We start from the raw sequence: 11,685 nt of genomic DNA, 5'->3' as shown, positions 1-11,685 counted from the left end.
CAAGTAACCGGCATTGTGTCAAATTATTCTATATTTTTAATCAAGCCTTTACACGTATAAATCTATTTGTTAGGTGAATGTTTTTGTCATTTATTTTTTAGAAGTGTCAATTTGGATAATGACTCGTTGAAAGATTTATTAGAAAAGAATCTAAAACTCACAACACATAAATATATAAAACATGTTGTCAGTTGGTATCCGTGCAGTGTAACTTAAACTTCAAGTTGAATTGTTTTTATACAACACAAAAACAAGCGTGTATCTACATTTGTTAAGTTAGTTTTCATAGTCGTACATCCTAAGTAAAGAATTAAGTAAGGTAGGTTTTAATCTGTATTAGTGTGCGGATTTGTCGAGAGATAGTTTCATTAACTGACATTATATAATAAAATAAATAATTTACAGTTTATTTCAAGACAAAAATGGCGGGAGTTTTGGTGTATAATAATATAACATCTTTGTATATTATAAAAACATTTATTCATAAGGTATAAATAGCTCCGATTTCTTGTTTAATTAAATGAAAAAAAAATCAAGTTTTTGAACTTCAACTTGTTAATTTCGTTTTTTTTTCTTTTTAATTGTACCATTAAAGTACCATGTCATACGATGGGGTTTCATTTTCCTTGTTAGAATATATTCGAATCATAAGATGTCCGTGATGTCCGGAATATTTTGTTATATTAACCTCCCAACCTCAGATGGATATTTTTCATCAGTCTTATTAGAGTGATTGCTCTTGTGGTGAAACCCCTTTTAAAGATAGGAAAGAACATTCTATTCTGTCTATATGAATAGAAAAATTTCATGTTGTTTTTGCAGATTCCCCGGTAATTTTACGAACCAATTGAGTCAAGGATCTTAATCATTACGATTTTTATTTCTATAAACTTCTTTTCATACACAAAATTTTTCTCCTTAAAACCATTAATTAAACTGCTAGTAATTAAATATTTACAATACTTTAAATTTTTAGTTTACTATTATAATATCATATTTTCACATAGTCATAAAATAATGGGATGGTTGCTAATATGTTGTTTTACTATTTAATTTATTTTTAGTGTTATAAAGAAAATTCTAAATTTATTATTATTGTATAACCAATTCTTTCAGTTACAATGCGTCGTTCCACAAGAAAAAGTCGACCGGCCATAGTTGAAAGTAATTCAGACGATGAAGATAACGAACCATTGGCGAAAAAACCAAAGACCCCTTCACCGCCAAAGAACAAAACTCCAGCGGACGCCGATGATTCATCTAGCGAGAGCGACATTGAAAATTATCTCCAACCCGCCGACAAAATCAACCTGAACTCCACCTTCTTTAATCTACCGGCGAAAAACCCACAATCTTTTGAAAAAATCGAAAAAAAAATGTTCGACGGCGTGACCAGACTGAGCGATTCATCTAGTTCGGATGAAGAGATGGAAAATCCCGTGTCTAAACTCGAAGAAGTGCCCGCTGCCGTACCTGTGTTCCAGTCTGAAGATAATACGTCCGAACCGATGACTTTCCATCAAATGGAAACTTTCACGAGACAAATGGAAGAAGCCAAGAAGCAAATTGCCTTGTATGAAGCGAAGAAGAAAAAGAAGGAGGAGAATCTGGACATATCCAAGCTGTTGAAAGTCGGAGAAAACGTACATAAGGACAATTCGTTGGACAATCTCGATTTGAGATCCAGCGATTTCGAAACTTGCGAGTCCGACAGCGACTGGGAGGAAATAAAAGTGGCCAGCCAGGAAAGTCCTGTAGAAAATGAGTCTATTCGTAAAGAAGGTTTGCAAATCGTTGTTGAAATGCCTGATGCAGTCCGTAAAAAGAAGGGAGTGGACCTTGTAATGGCAATGAAGAGACGTTTGAATAGGATGAGAAAGGAGAACCAAGTTTATGTGCACAAGGTTCATGTGTTATGCTGGTTGGGTCATGGAAACTACGTAAATTCTTGTATTAATCAGCCAGAAACTCTGGCAATGGCTTTGTCATTATTGCCATCAGAAAATGCTTACCCTTCAGGTCAGGTTGACTTAAAGTACATAGGACAAATATTGAAATGGTACAGAGGCATGATGAAAATAAATGAAAAAAAAAGTAATGATTTGCCTTTAGACAAAGAATTACAGAAACAAATAAGCGACCGTGAAGTAAGTAACGAGGCAATCTTATGTTACGTATTTGTAGCTATTCTCCGGTCTCTAGGCATTCAGTGTAGGTTAGTATTGTCTTTACAAGTTGAACCATTAAAGCCTCCAACAAGTGAGCTACATTCATTAAGTACCAAGGATGAACAGAAAGTGGCTAATCCAAAGGTAACAGGTTCTAAAACAGCAGAAAATACCTCCACATCAAAAATCGTGTCTGAAGCTGTTGCTAAAAAAGATGCAAAACAGAAAAAAGTTCCAAAAAGTAATATTAAAGTTAACGAAAAGAATATAAGTGATAAAGGAGTTGATCAAAATGCAAACAAAAATGTTGAAGACAAAGTTACTGTTAAACGAAGCGCTCGTGGTAAAGATAAAACGATGGATAAGGTGGATCAACAACAATCCGCAGAAGGAAATGTGAAGAAGGAAAGAAAAACCAAAAGTAAAGAAGAATCTCTTAAAAAACCTACTAAAACAATTGAAGGTTCAACATTGAAAAAAACTGTTGAAGATAAAAAATTGGAGGAAACTAAGGACAATCAAACATCCACAAAACAAGCCACATCAAATCAAAGGAAATCTAGAGGTGGCGGTAGAAAATCTATGGAAACCAATGATAATCAAACTGAAGAAAAAAATAAAACTGAATTAAAAGACAATTCAGATGAAATTGAAGTTGTGAGGAAAACCAGAAATCGAAGCTCAAAAACTAATGAACAGAAAGTTGATGATGATAAAAAGGTTCCTAGAAAAACGAAAACAAAAAAGGAAGGCGATCATGATAAAGCGTCTGGTCCTTCTAATACTGACTCCAATAATCTTAAAAAAGTGACTAAGAAAAACGCCAAAAAAGAACAAACAGAGCATGTTGTCAATAAAAAAGCAGTTATTCCCCAATTAGATGGAAATGATGATAAATATCCAACCACTAGACAACGAAAAAATAACATTTCTCGTAAAATGGCTGTGAAAAATTTCCATACATTGTCAAATGATTTGGTGGAGATATCCCCAAAACTCGTTAAGATCGAATATGAATTAAAAGGAGACAAAAATAACGAGCACGATCGCACACCTGGCCATATTAGCAAAAAAATGTTGTTGGAAAATAATTTCAATATTCAAGAAAATTTAAAGAAAAATATTGTTATACCGAAGTCTCCTTATCAAAATAACGGAAAACGGAATATTGAAAATTACATATTGAAGGATGTTACTATCAAATTAGAACAGACAATAATAAAAACAGATGATATTAGATCTAATAAACAGTCATCACCAAAATCGCCTAAAAAAGTACAGAAACCTCTTACAGTAAATAATAAAAGTCCAGAAAAACGTGAAACCAACACTTCTAGAAGCAAAATAAAGAGACTATCTGATATTAATCATAGTATAGAACAACAATCCAATAGTACATCTAAATCAACTATTAAGTTGCAAGATGCAGAAAATAACAAATCAAAACAGAGAAGTGAAAAAATTCAATTGCCAAATACTGTTTCAAACAGTTTATCAAGTGTCCATTCACCTAGAAAATTGAAGGAAATACATACTAAGCTGGGCACTAAAAAGCAGTTGTGTGTCAAGTTAGAGAAGTGTGATTTAAAAAACACCGGGCTAACGCGACCAGCAAAAAATATTCTGTGTAAGTGAATATATTGTGCCCATCAACTTGTACCCTTTGTATCTTTAAACTTTTTTATTTCAGCATCTATTGGTAAGAAAAAAGGCAAAAATAAGAAAACAATAATTAAGGTAAAATGGAGGTGGCCAAATCGTGTCAGAAAGAACATCCCCCAAGTAGATGGTTTATGGGATTCCAGTTCCTGTAGTGAAGTACCTGATCTGTCAGATAGTGAGGATGAAGTTGAAGTCACTGATGAAGAATTTGTCAATGAAATTGTGAGCAGTGTAATTGAGAACGCCATTCCACAATTGGACGGCGCCAATGATAAAACAGGAAAAAAATCCAGTTCCAAGTTAAATTTAAGTAAGTTGAAAAAAGTTGAGAAGAAGACCAGTTCACCAAGAAATCCTCCCAAACAATTGAAAATTGATCTTTCAAATGCTGAGGCTCACAATTCAGGTTTGTATTTATATTTTCAAGTTTAAAATCTTCAATAATCTACGAGATTTGTGATTTTTTAGATGATGATTTTTCTCCTAAAAACTCTGCTTTAAAAAAAAACATTGTTCATACCCGTAAAGTAAACCTCAATAAGCTTTCCAAAAATAACAATATTGGAAGTCCTGAAAAATTAGATCAACAGTCTGCAAGTACATCATCCCAGCAAAGCAAATATTATTCATCTGTTCAGAAGGACATAATATCACTTGTAAAGGGAAGAATGGCTGAACAAAAAATTTTAGATAAATCGAAATTAGTAAAGAGAGCGAAAAATAAAAATGAATCTGATTCTGATTCTGATTATGCTCCCGAACCCATCAAGAAGAAGCGTCGCGATAGTGAAGATCACTTTTCACCAAAAGTAAAGGTCAAAAGACGAGTGCAGGTCACTAAGAACTCGCCAGGAAGTAGGGGACAAGAACCTGATGATAAAAGTAAACAGAAAAAAAAGGGTAATGATGTTTGGTGTGAAGTATACTGTGAAAGTGAACAAAAATGGATAAGTGTTGATGTTATTTTTGGAAAAGTAGACTGTGTTAACGAAATTTATGTAAGTAATCAAATGTATGTATAATTTGTTTATATATTTCTTATCTTTTTTAGTCAAGAGCAACGCATCCGATAACTTATATAGTGGGATGGAACAATAATGAAACAATTAAAGATGTTACAGCGAGATATTGTTCCAAAAACTTTAACACTGTGACTAGGAAGCTTAGAGCTGACCCTGTGTGGTTGCAACGGGCAATTAGACCTTTTGAAGGTCCTCAAAGTGTCAGGGACATAAAGGAGGAGGAAGAATTGAAAATAGCTCAACTGGAACAGCCTTTGCCTAAAGTTATATCAGAGTAAGTAAGCAGTACTAATCTAATGCATATTATGTTCAATTCAAACTTCTAGGTACAAAAATCATCCACTCTATGTGTTACAAAGACATTTACTTAAATTTGAAGCAATATATCCACCAGATGCTCCAACTCTTGGATTTGTTAGAGGAGAACCAGTTTATTCAAGGAACTGTGTATATACTTTGCATTCCAGAGATATTTGGTTAAAACAAGCTAAAGTCGTCCGACTTGGCGAAAAACCGTACAAAATTGTTAAGGCTCGTCCAAAATATGATAAGGTTAAGCAGAAAAAATTTCAAGTTAGACATTTAATATGTTTGTGATTTACAGTTGTCTAATAAAGTAATAACTGATCAACTATTGGAAGTCTTTGGTGAATGGCAAGTTCAAGATTATGAACCCCCTACTGCAGAAAATGGTATTGTGCCAAGAAATGCGTTCGGCAATGTTGATCTCTTCAAGCCTGAAATGCTGCCTAAGAAAACTGTTCATATGAATCGTAAGTTTCAAATATTATTTGTACTAATATTTTTTACACTTGTTCTTCAGTTCCAGGGCTAAATAAGATTGCAAAGAAACTGAATATTGACTGTGCTCCAGCCATAGTCGGTTTCGACTTTCATGGAGGTTGGAGTCATCCCGTTTACGAAGGGTTTGTTGTGTGCCAAGAATTTGAGAAACAATTGTTTGATGCCTGGGAAAAAGTAATATTAGTGTTACATTATATGATTTATTTTACAAAATGTATATTTCAGGAACAAGAAGAGCAGGATCGCAAAGACGAAGAAAAAATTGAAAAGCGTGTCTATGGAAATTGGAAGCGACTTATTAAAGGTCTTTTAATTCGTGAAAGACTTAAGGCTAGATACGATTTCGGTTCGTCTAAGGAACCAGACCCACCAAAGAAAAATGCAAAATGTGTTACATTTTGTACTAAAAGAAAGTAAATATTGTAAAAACATTGTACAGTGTATTTTGTAGTGATATTTTCGAATATTATTATTGAACGATTCTCAGGTTAACTTACATTGTAAATTACCATACTTTTATTTTATACTTGTATTCATATTTATTATTAAAACTCTTATTCTCGATTTATTATTTTATTTTTTCTTTCACAAATCTGTATTAATTTTCATAAATGAAAATATAAGTTTTATAAAGCAAATCTAGAACATGAACAATCATAGTTTTACAGTGAACGATCTCGATCGTATTTTTTACATTTTCATTACCTGGAAATACTCTTGTGTTTATTATCAATTTTATTTCTATATAAACAATTTTCTGAAAAAGAATGAATGTTTAATAACCTGTCTTTTTTAAGAGAAGAATCAAATATGCTAACCTGTGTATAGTGGAAGAAATCTTCACACAAATAAAAGAATATATATTAATAACTTTCTATATATTTTAAAATATACAATGTTTTATAACAAAAATCCTAAATTTTTAAAGTAAATATCATTTTGGCACTTTTGGCTGTTTTAAAAATCTGTAAGTGTTTTTGGACAAAATATAACTTAAGGCTGCGGCAACGGTCGTTGTCCCTGTAACATACCTAAAAAATATTTTTTATAAAACACTTCTGCAATAGAAATGAACAGACTTACCATAAACACTCTAATGCAGGATGTCCAACATATTGGAAGACAGGTGCAGCTAATGTTGAACCCACCAGAACTAGCTGTACCACAGTGTTCACCTTGCTAATAAATGTTGGTGCCAATTGAGCAGTTGCATGAGTTACATCAAAATATCGGCTTAAAGTCCTCTGAAAATTCAGTTAATTAATTTATTGATTGAATATTTGAAATTGGGCCAACTATTACATTTATTTTTAGCAACTTATATCAAAGGTCAAATCTAAGTATCATCAGAGATAGCAGGTTTATTTTAGCATAGTAAGCCAATAATAATAAAATGAGGTTCTTCATATAAAATAATATACTTACTGGTGGAGGGAGAGATCTGTATCTAATGACAAATCCTGCAGCAACCAAAGCTACATCTCTAGCTACAATAATTCCAGTCAGGGCTATTGGTATTAGGTCAGCATAAGTTAGTGTCAAAAATAATGTTCCAATTAATATCTTGTCAGCCATAGGGTCTAAAAAACTCCCCATTTTTGAGGACTGACTCTCCCATGTTCTAGCAATCCAGCCATCCAACTATGGAAATTATGAATTTAGAAGTGCTCTTAAAATCAAATTCATATTAGACTTACTAAGTCTGTTATGGCAGCAAATCCCAGCACACCTAATGCAAAATCAAATTCACTGTGTACTATTAACATGCCTATATATGGTGTTAGTACTATTCTTGTAATGCATAATAAATTTGGTATAGTGTACACATTTTCCCTCTAAAAGTGAGAAATTGACTGAACAATTAATTTCTATTAAATAATTTATGTAGCCATACCTCTATAACTTCCTCTACTTTATTTCTAACTTTGTCTCTAGTGTCTTTAATGTCCTGTAATATAACGGTTCCCTTTTTCTTCAGTCTTATTTCAGTGTCTCTTAGTCTTTCTTTGTTTTGGTTAATATATGTCTTAATTTCATTTTTTAATAATTTTTTACCAGATGTATTAGGTTCATTAGATGCTGAGCAAAACGGATAACTGAAATTTTTTAAAAATGATTTCCTTGCAGATTGTAATTGCCACCTAATGTTAGATGTGTGATTATCGTAACTGACGAGTACGCATCTATAATTCGTATTATAAAGACTTTTTACTAATGTACAGGAACGTTTTATGTTATTCATCTTAAACACTAGTCGGTGTTTTGAGAAACCATATACGTGAAACCTAACCTAAAAGAACAATACATTTAAAATGTTATTTAGAGGTCTATTAATATAAAATATACAACAACAATTTAGTTTTTACATAATTATCTCTTATTAATATCTAAATATTTAATTCATTTGTTGAATTATTTTAATTAGAGATCGGCGTGACACATGCATTTAAACTACCACTGTGCTTATTTTAATCTACTCGGTAGATTAAATATTTTGCGGGTTACATTTAAATTTGAAGAAATCCAAACGAAAATCAAAGACAAAGTAAAATAAAAACAAAAAATTTATTATTACATAAATAAGCTAGCTTCCAACTATATATTTGGGCGTTTGGTACATTTCATAAGCGAATTCCTCTTCATGATTTGGATCATATTCTAATCCAATGTAATCAATTTCTAAAGAAAAATCACCTTCATATCTGTCAGCAGCTGTTATCCCAAAACTGGTAATTTTGTTTAGAGGTATTGATTCTTGTTTATCCTGAATTCTTCCTTTTGAAGCAAGGAAAAATTTTGAAAATGGAATCTAAAAAGTGTTTGTGTGGGTTAGGACACATTTTACATAATATATCATATATTTACTCTTGTATATTGCCAGTAGGGTCCACCTCGGGTGAAGAGTACATAATGATACATGTCATGCCACTGAATATCAAAATAACCCCTTGTATGAATATTTATTAGGTAGGACCTTCCATCACCTCGAACCTTCATTACTAACATATTATAACTTGTCCAATCCAAATATGTATCACGTTTAAAAGATTTCTAAAAATAATTTATACAAAATATGTAGAAGGATGAAATGAAACATTAAATATTTACTCTAGCTCTTATTGTTCTCATATTACAATATCCAGCTCTTTTAATTCTGCCATCCTTTGGCACTCTCATATTCAGATTGCCAGAGAATAAACCTTTGCCATGTTTTGTTAAACCTAAGCTTGCCGTGCTGTAACCCTCGTTGTTATCCTTATCTGTTGTTATAATCCATTTATCAAGATTCTCTTCATCTTTGAACTGCCATTGTACATCCACTTCACCTGGTCGAAAAATTAGCACTGGATCACCTTCGAAGTGTTCTTTCACCTCCTGCTTCCATATGGCAACTTCTTTTCTCAACTCTTTAAGGCCTTCACGCATTCGTTCTTTGAAAGGGGGATATTTTCTGTCTTCCCGGTAACCCCCTTTATCGTCCTCTTCCCAAAATAGGTATGAAGTGCTTGTAGTTTTGAAATAGCGTTTTGCCGTACATTGTGATGCCACAGCTCGAGAAAATAACCGAAAAGCGGGCAACATTCTCGTTTATTTATGGTTTATAATTATTTTGTAATCATATCGAAAATTTAGGTTACACTTCTTCCTCTGTCGCGGGTGTTCGTGGTTATCGACAGACAGATCGATATATTTTGGTATGCGTTTTTAAACTATAAATATTTTCATAGTAATAATGGTTCAAGCACAAAATAAATACCTAAAAATTTTTATTAAAAATAATTAAAATTTATTTATTATATATAAATTATATTTATTATATATAAATAGAGACCGGCTAGAAAAGCGACAAAATTGGAAAGTGGTTGAATTAAAAAATAAGTTGTAATGATAATAGTATTATTTTTTATTTACATAATTAATTTTACTATCTTTACAAATACATATTAAATAATGTTAATGGTTAAAATATAACTAAATGTTTCTTTAAATTTATACTTTTATGTGCATAATTTTTAAATATATATTTGCTATTTTTTATACTCACATATTTTCAACTATGCAATTAAGTGCAACATATTAAATCATGGTAAAAATTTAATATATTTGCTTTTGCCATGTATGCTACAGCGTCAGAAATAGAAAGATAAAGTCAGTCTCTGTGGCGACTACTCGGATGAGGCAGATGACGACCTATGAAAATGATTTTATTAGTATAAAGTTAATATACATTTTTTATCCTTTCATTCTTTAAAATTTTATTTTTTTAATATGGGAATAGAATATTTAAACAAATACTGACAAGTACTAAATATTTTGTATGCAAGTTCTCCGAGGCACTTGTGATTCTTTGCACCAAATCATTTCATAAGTAAATCTTGAATATTTCTATTTGGTTCAACAATTCGCGCTTTAAGATCGAACTATTGTTTCAATGGTAGGGATGCTGAGGCGTGCCTCTAGCCAACGAGATAAGTGCAAATATCGACACAAACGTCTCCAAACAATGTCGATTCTTCTGTTTCAAAAACTACTTAGAATTGAGTATATTTGGTGGATTAACTTGTAGAAAGATTTTTAATACTGCATGATGATATGGCGTCAACCAGTAATAATACGAAAGAATTTATTAACATAAGATATGCCGTTGATGTGGTGGATATTTTATTAAATAAAGCTGTATTTCCAGTTTAAATTATTATGACAAATATTTGTTGTTAAAAGAAGAATCGTCTCATAGAAATGGGATTAGGAAATTTCAAATACGGGACAAAAAACCGTAAATTTACCATATCTTGGTACGATTGGCTAACGACAAGTTCAGTAATGAATAAATTATTTTGACGGGTATGTTTCATTTTTAAATGGTAGCGAAGATATTTGAAATAAAAGGGGTTGTAAAACTTACTAAACTTACATGATCATTCGAATTGTGTGTTATTAATTATGCGAAAATAAAATAAAATAAAATATAAATTTTGTTTTATTTTTATTCTATATATAATGTGCCTCACCAGACTCAAACCTCATAAGCCGCCACTGCCCATTCCGTCAAGAAAATCAAATATAAATAAAAATTAATTGTTTAGAGGATTTATACTGTGTCTATAAATACTTCGACCACTCGATTATCGATTTGGAAAGCTAAAATTGTATATTCCACAGACCAGTCGTTGATTGCATTTTTTATAATACAAAATATTTGTCTGCACATCTATATTTATTTTTAAAACACATATTGTCCAGGATGGGAACAAAAAGTATTAAACTTTATAACAGAAAAAAAAGCGAAACAATTAGCGTAGGCAAAATCTGGTCTTTATTCATTGGTCACGAACATTGCGGATTAGATGAAGAGAGATGAACGATTTTAATTTACAATTTTTTAATTTTTGCTTGCAGATTTAGTTCCAGAATAATGTCAAACAGTGCGATTTTCCACCTACTGGGTATTTAAAAATCTTTCATTATATGCAGATTTATTTCTAAGTACTATATCTGAAATTTTAATATATATAAAAAATAAATAATATTGAATGGTGGTATTTTGGTTAAAACCAGTATGGGCAGTAATGATAATATCACAATTATTATTTTTTAAAAAATTATTATTTTTAGTTTTAGTTTTATTGAGAATAATTATATATTGGAAATAATGTTTTCAAAATATTATTTTGTTTTTTAAGGGCATCACAAATCTACATCATCACCCTGACGGAAAAAATATGATACTTTATTGTTTTTCACTTAAAGTAGTATTCATACACGACGTAATGAAATAAATTATTTGTGTATATCATATATAGACAAAGGCATAAAAAATATTTTGCGAAGCTGTTAGAGAATCTGGATAAAACCGTAAGATCTTAAAATAAAACAAAAGGTGTTTATATTAATATATTATTGACACACCAATTAATGAGTATTTATAGAAGAGGTATTCCTAGTGTATCATTAGATTTCATTAGAAGTTTAACTGAAAACTGAATAAAATATAAATAATAGTGATGTCGGTAATCGATGCGCTTTCA

General features: G+C 31.3%; 3 protein-coding genes across 5 annotated transcripts; 1 reads left to right on the top strand and 2 right to left on the bottom strand.

Annotated features, from left to right (window-relative positions):
* Positions 1–224: 224 nt before the first annotated feature.
* Positions 225–6,220, top strand: LOC109601492 (DNA repair protein complementing XP-C cells homolog). Its single transcript, XM_049965077.1, has 9 exons — positions 225–319; positions 1,117–3,795; positions 3,859–4,236; positions 4,299–4,828; positions 4,882–5,126; positions 5,179–5,404; positions 5,457–5,625; positions 5,676–5,830; positions 5,882–6,220. The coding sequence occupies exons 2-9, from the start codon at positions 1,122–1,124 to the stop codon at positions 6,071–6,073; spliced, it is 4,569 nt and encodes a 1,522-aa protein (XP_049821034.1). The 5' UTR covers positions 225–319; positions 1,117–1,121; the 3' UTR covers positions 6,074–6,220.
* Positions 6,221–6,517: 297 nt separating this feature from the next.
* Positions 6,518–8,102, bottom strand: LOC109602242 (probable cardiolipin synthase (CMP-forming)). Of its 3 annotated transcripts, none has more exons than XM_020018572.2 (6): positions 8,003–8,102; positions 7,551–7,946; positions 7,354–7,491; positions 7,082–7,297; positions 6,740–6,900; positions 6,518–6,687 (listed from the first exon to the last, which is right to left on the bottom strand). In XM_020018572.2, the coding sequence occupies exons 2-6, from the start codon at positions 7,896–7,898 to the stop codon at positions 6,591–6,593; spliced, it is 960 nt and encodes a 319-aa protein (XP_019874131.1). In that variant the 5' UTR covers positions 7,899–7,946; positions 8,003–8,102; the 3' UTR covers positions 6,518–6,590. The 3 variants fall into 3 exon arrangements, with proteins under 3 accessions (XP_019874131.1, XP_049821052.1, XP_049821048.1); XM_049965095.1 differs by having other exon boundaries at positions 7,551–7,941; positions 8,003–8,099; XM_049965091.1 differs by having other exon boundaries at positions 8,009–8,090.
* A 100-nt stretch (positions 8,103–8,202) lies between these two features.
* Positions 8,203–9,316, bottom strand: LOC109607265 (complex I intermediate-associated protein 30, mitochondrial). Its single transcript, XM_020023775.2, has 3 exons — positions 8,765–9,316; positions 8,522–8,707; positions 8,203–8,465 (listed from the first exon to the last, which is right to left on the bottom strand). The coding sequence occupies exons 1-3, from the start codon at positions 9,236–9,238 to the stop codon at positions 8,241–8,243; spliced, it is 885 nt and encodes a 294-aa protein (XP_019879334.1). The 5' UTR covers positions 9,239–9,316; the 3' UTR covers positions 8,203–8,240.
* Positions 9,317–11,685: the final 2,369 nt, after the last annotated feature.

The sequence above is a fragment of the Aethina tumida genome, chromosome 1, assembly GCF_024364675.1.
Source record: "Aethina tumida isolate Nest 87 chromosome 1, icAetTumi1.1, whole genome shotgun sequence".
Classification (NCBI taxonomy): domain Eukaryota; kingdom Metazoa; phylum Arthropoda; class Insecta; order Coleoptera; family Nitidulidae; genus Aethina; species Aethina tumida.
The sequence above is the reverse complement of the archived record's forward strand: the minus strand, read 5'-3'. Positions and strand labels throughout refer to the sequence as shown.

Excerpts from the sequence above, each read along its gene's own strand:
- LOC109601492 (XM_049965077.1), top strand. The coding sequence starts at position 1,122 with ATGCGTCGTTCCACAAGAAAAAGTCGACCGGCCATAGTTGAAAGTAAT. Across the intron at positions 4,829-4,881 it reads ACTGTGTTAACGAAATTTAT|TCAAGAGCAACGCATCCGAT; the intron begins GTAAGTAATCAA and ends TATCTTTTTTAG. Across the intron at positions 5,831-5,881 it reads TGTTTGATGCCTGGGAAAAA|GAACAAGAAGAGCAGGATCG; the intron begins GTAATATTAGTG and ends TGTATATTTCAG.
- LOC109602242 (XM_020018572.2), bottom strand. The coding sequence starts at position 7,898 with ATGAATAACATAAAACGTTCCTGTACATTAGTAAAAAGTCTTTATAAT. Across the intron at positions 7,298-7,353 it reads TTGCTGCCATAACAGACTTA|TTGGATGGCTGGATTGCTAG; the intron begins GTAAGTCTAATA and ends TAATTTCCATAG. Across the intron at positions 6,901-7,081 it reads ACAGATCTCTCCCTCCACCA|AGGACTTTAAGCCGATATTT; the intron begins GTAAGTATATTA and ends CTGAATTTTCAG.
- LOC109607265 (XM_020023775.2), bottom strand. The coding sequence starts at position 9,238 with ATGTTGCCCGCTTTTCGGTTATTTTCTCGAGCTGTGGCATCACAATGT. Across the intron at positions 8,708-8,764 it reads TGAGAACAATAAGAGCTAGA|AAATCTTTTAAACGTGATAC; the intron begins GTAAATATTTAA and ends AATTATTTTTAG. Across the intron at positions 8,466-8,521 it reads CCTACTGGCAATATACAAGA|ATTCCATTTTCAAAATTTTT; the intron begins GTAAATATATGA and ends AACACTTTTTAG.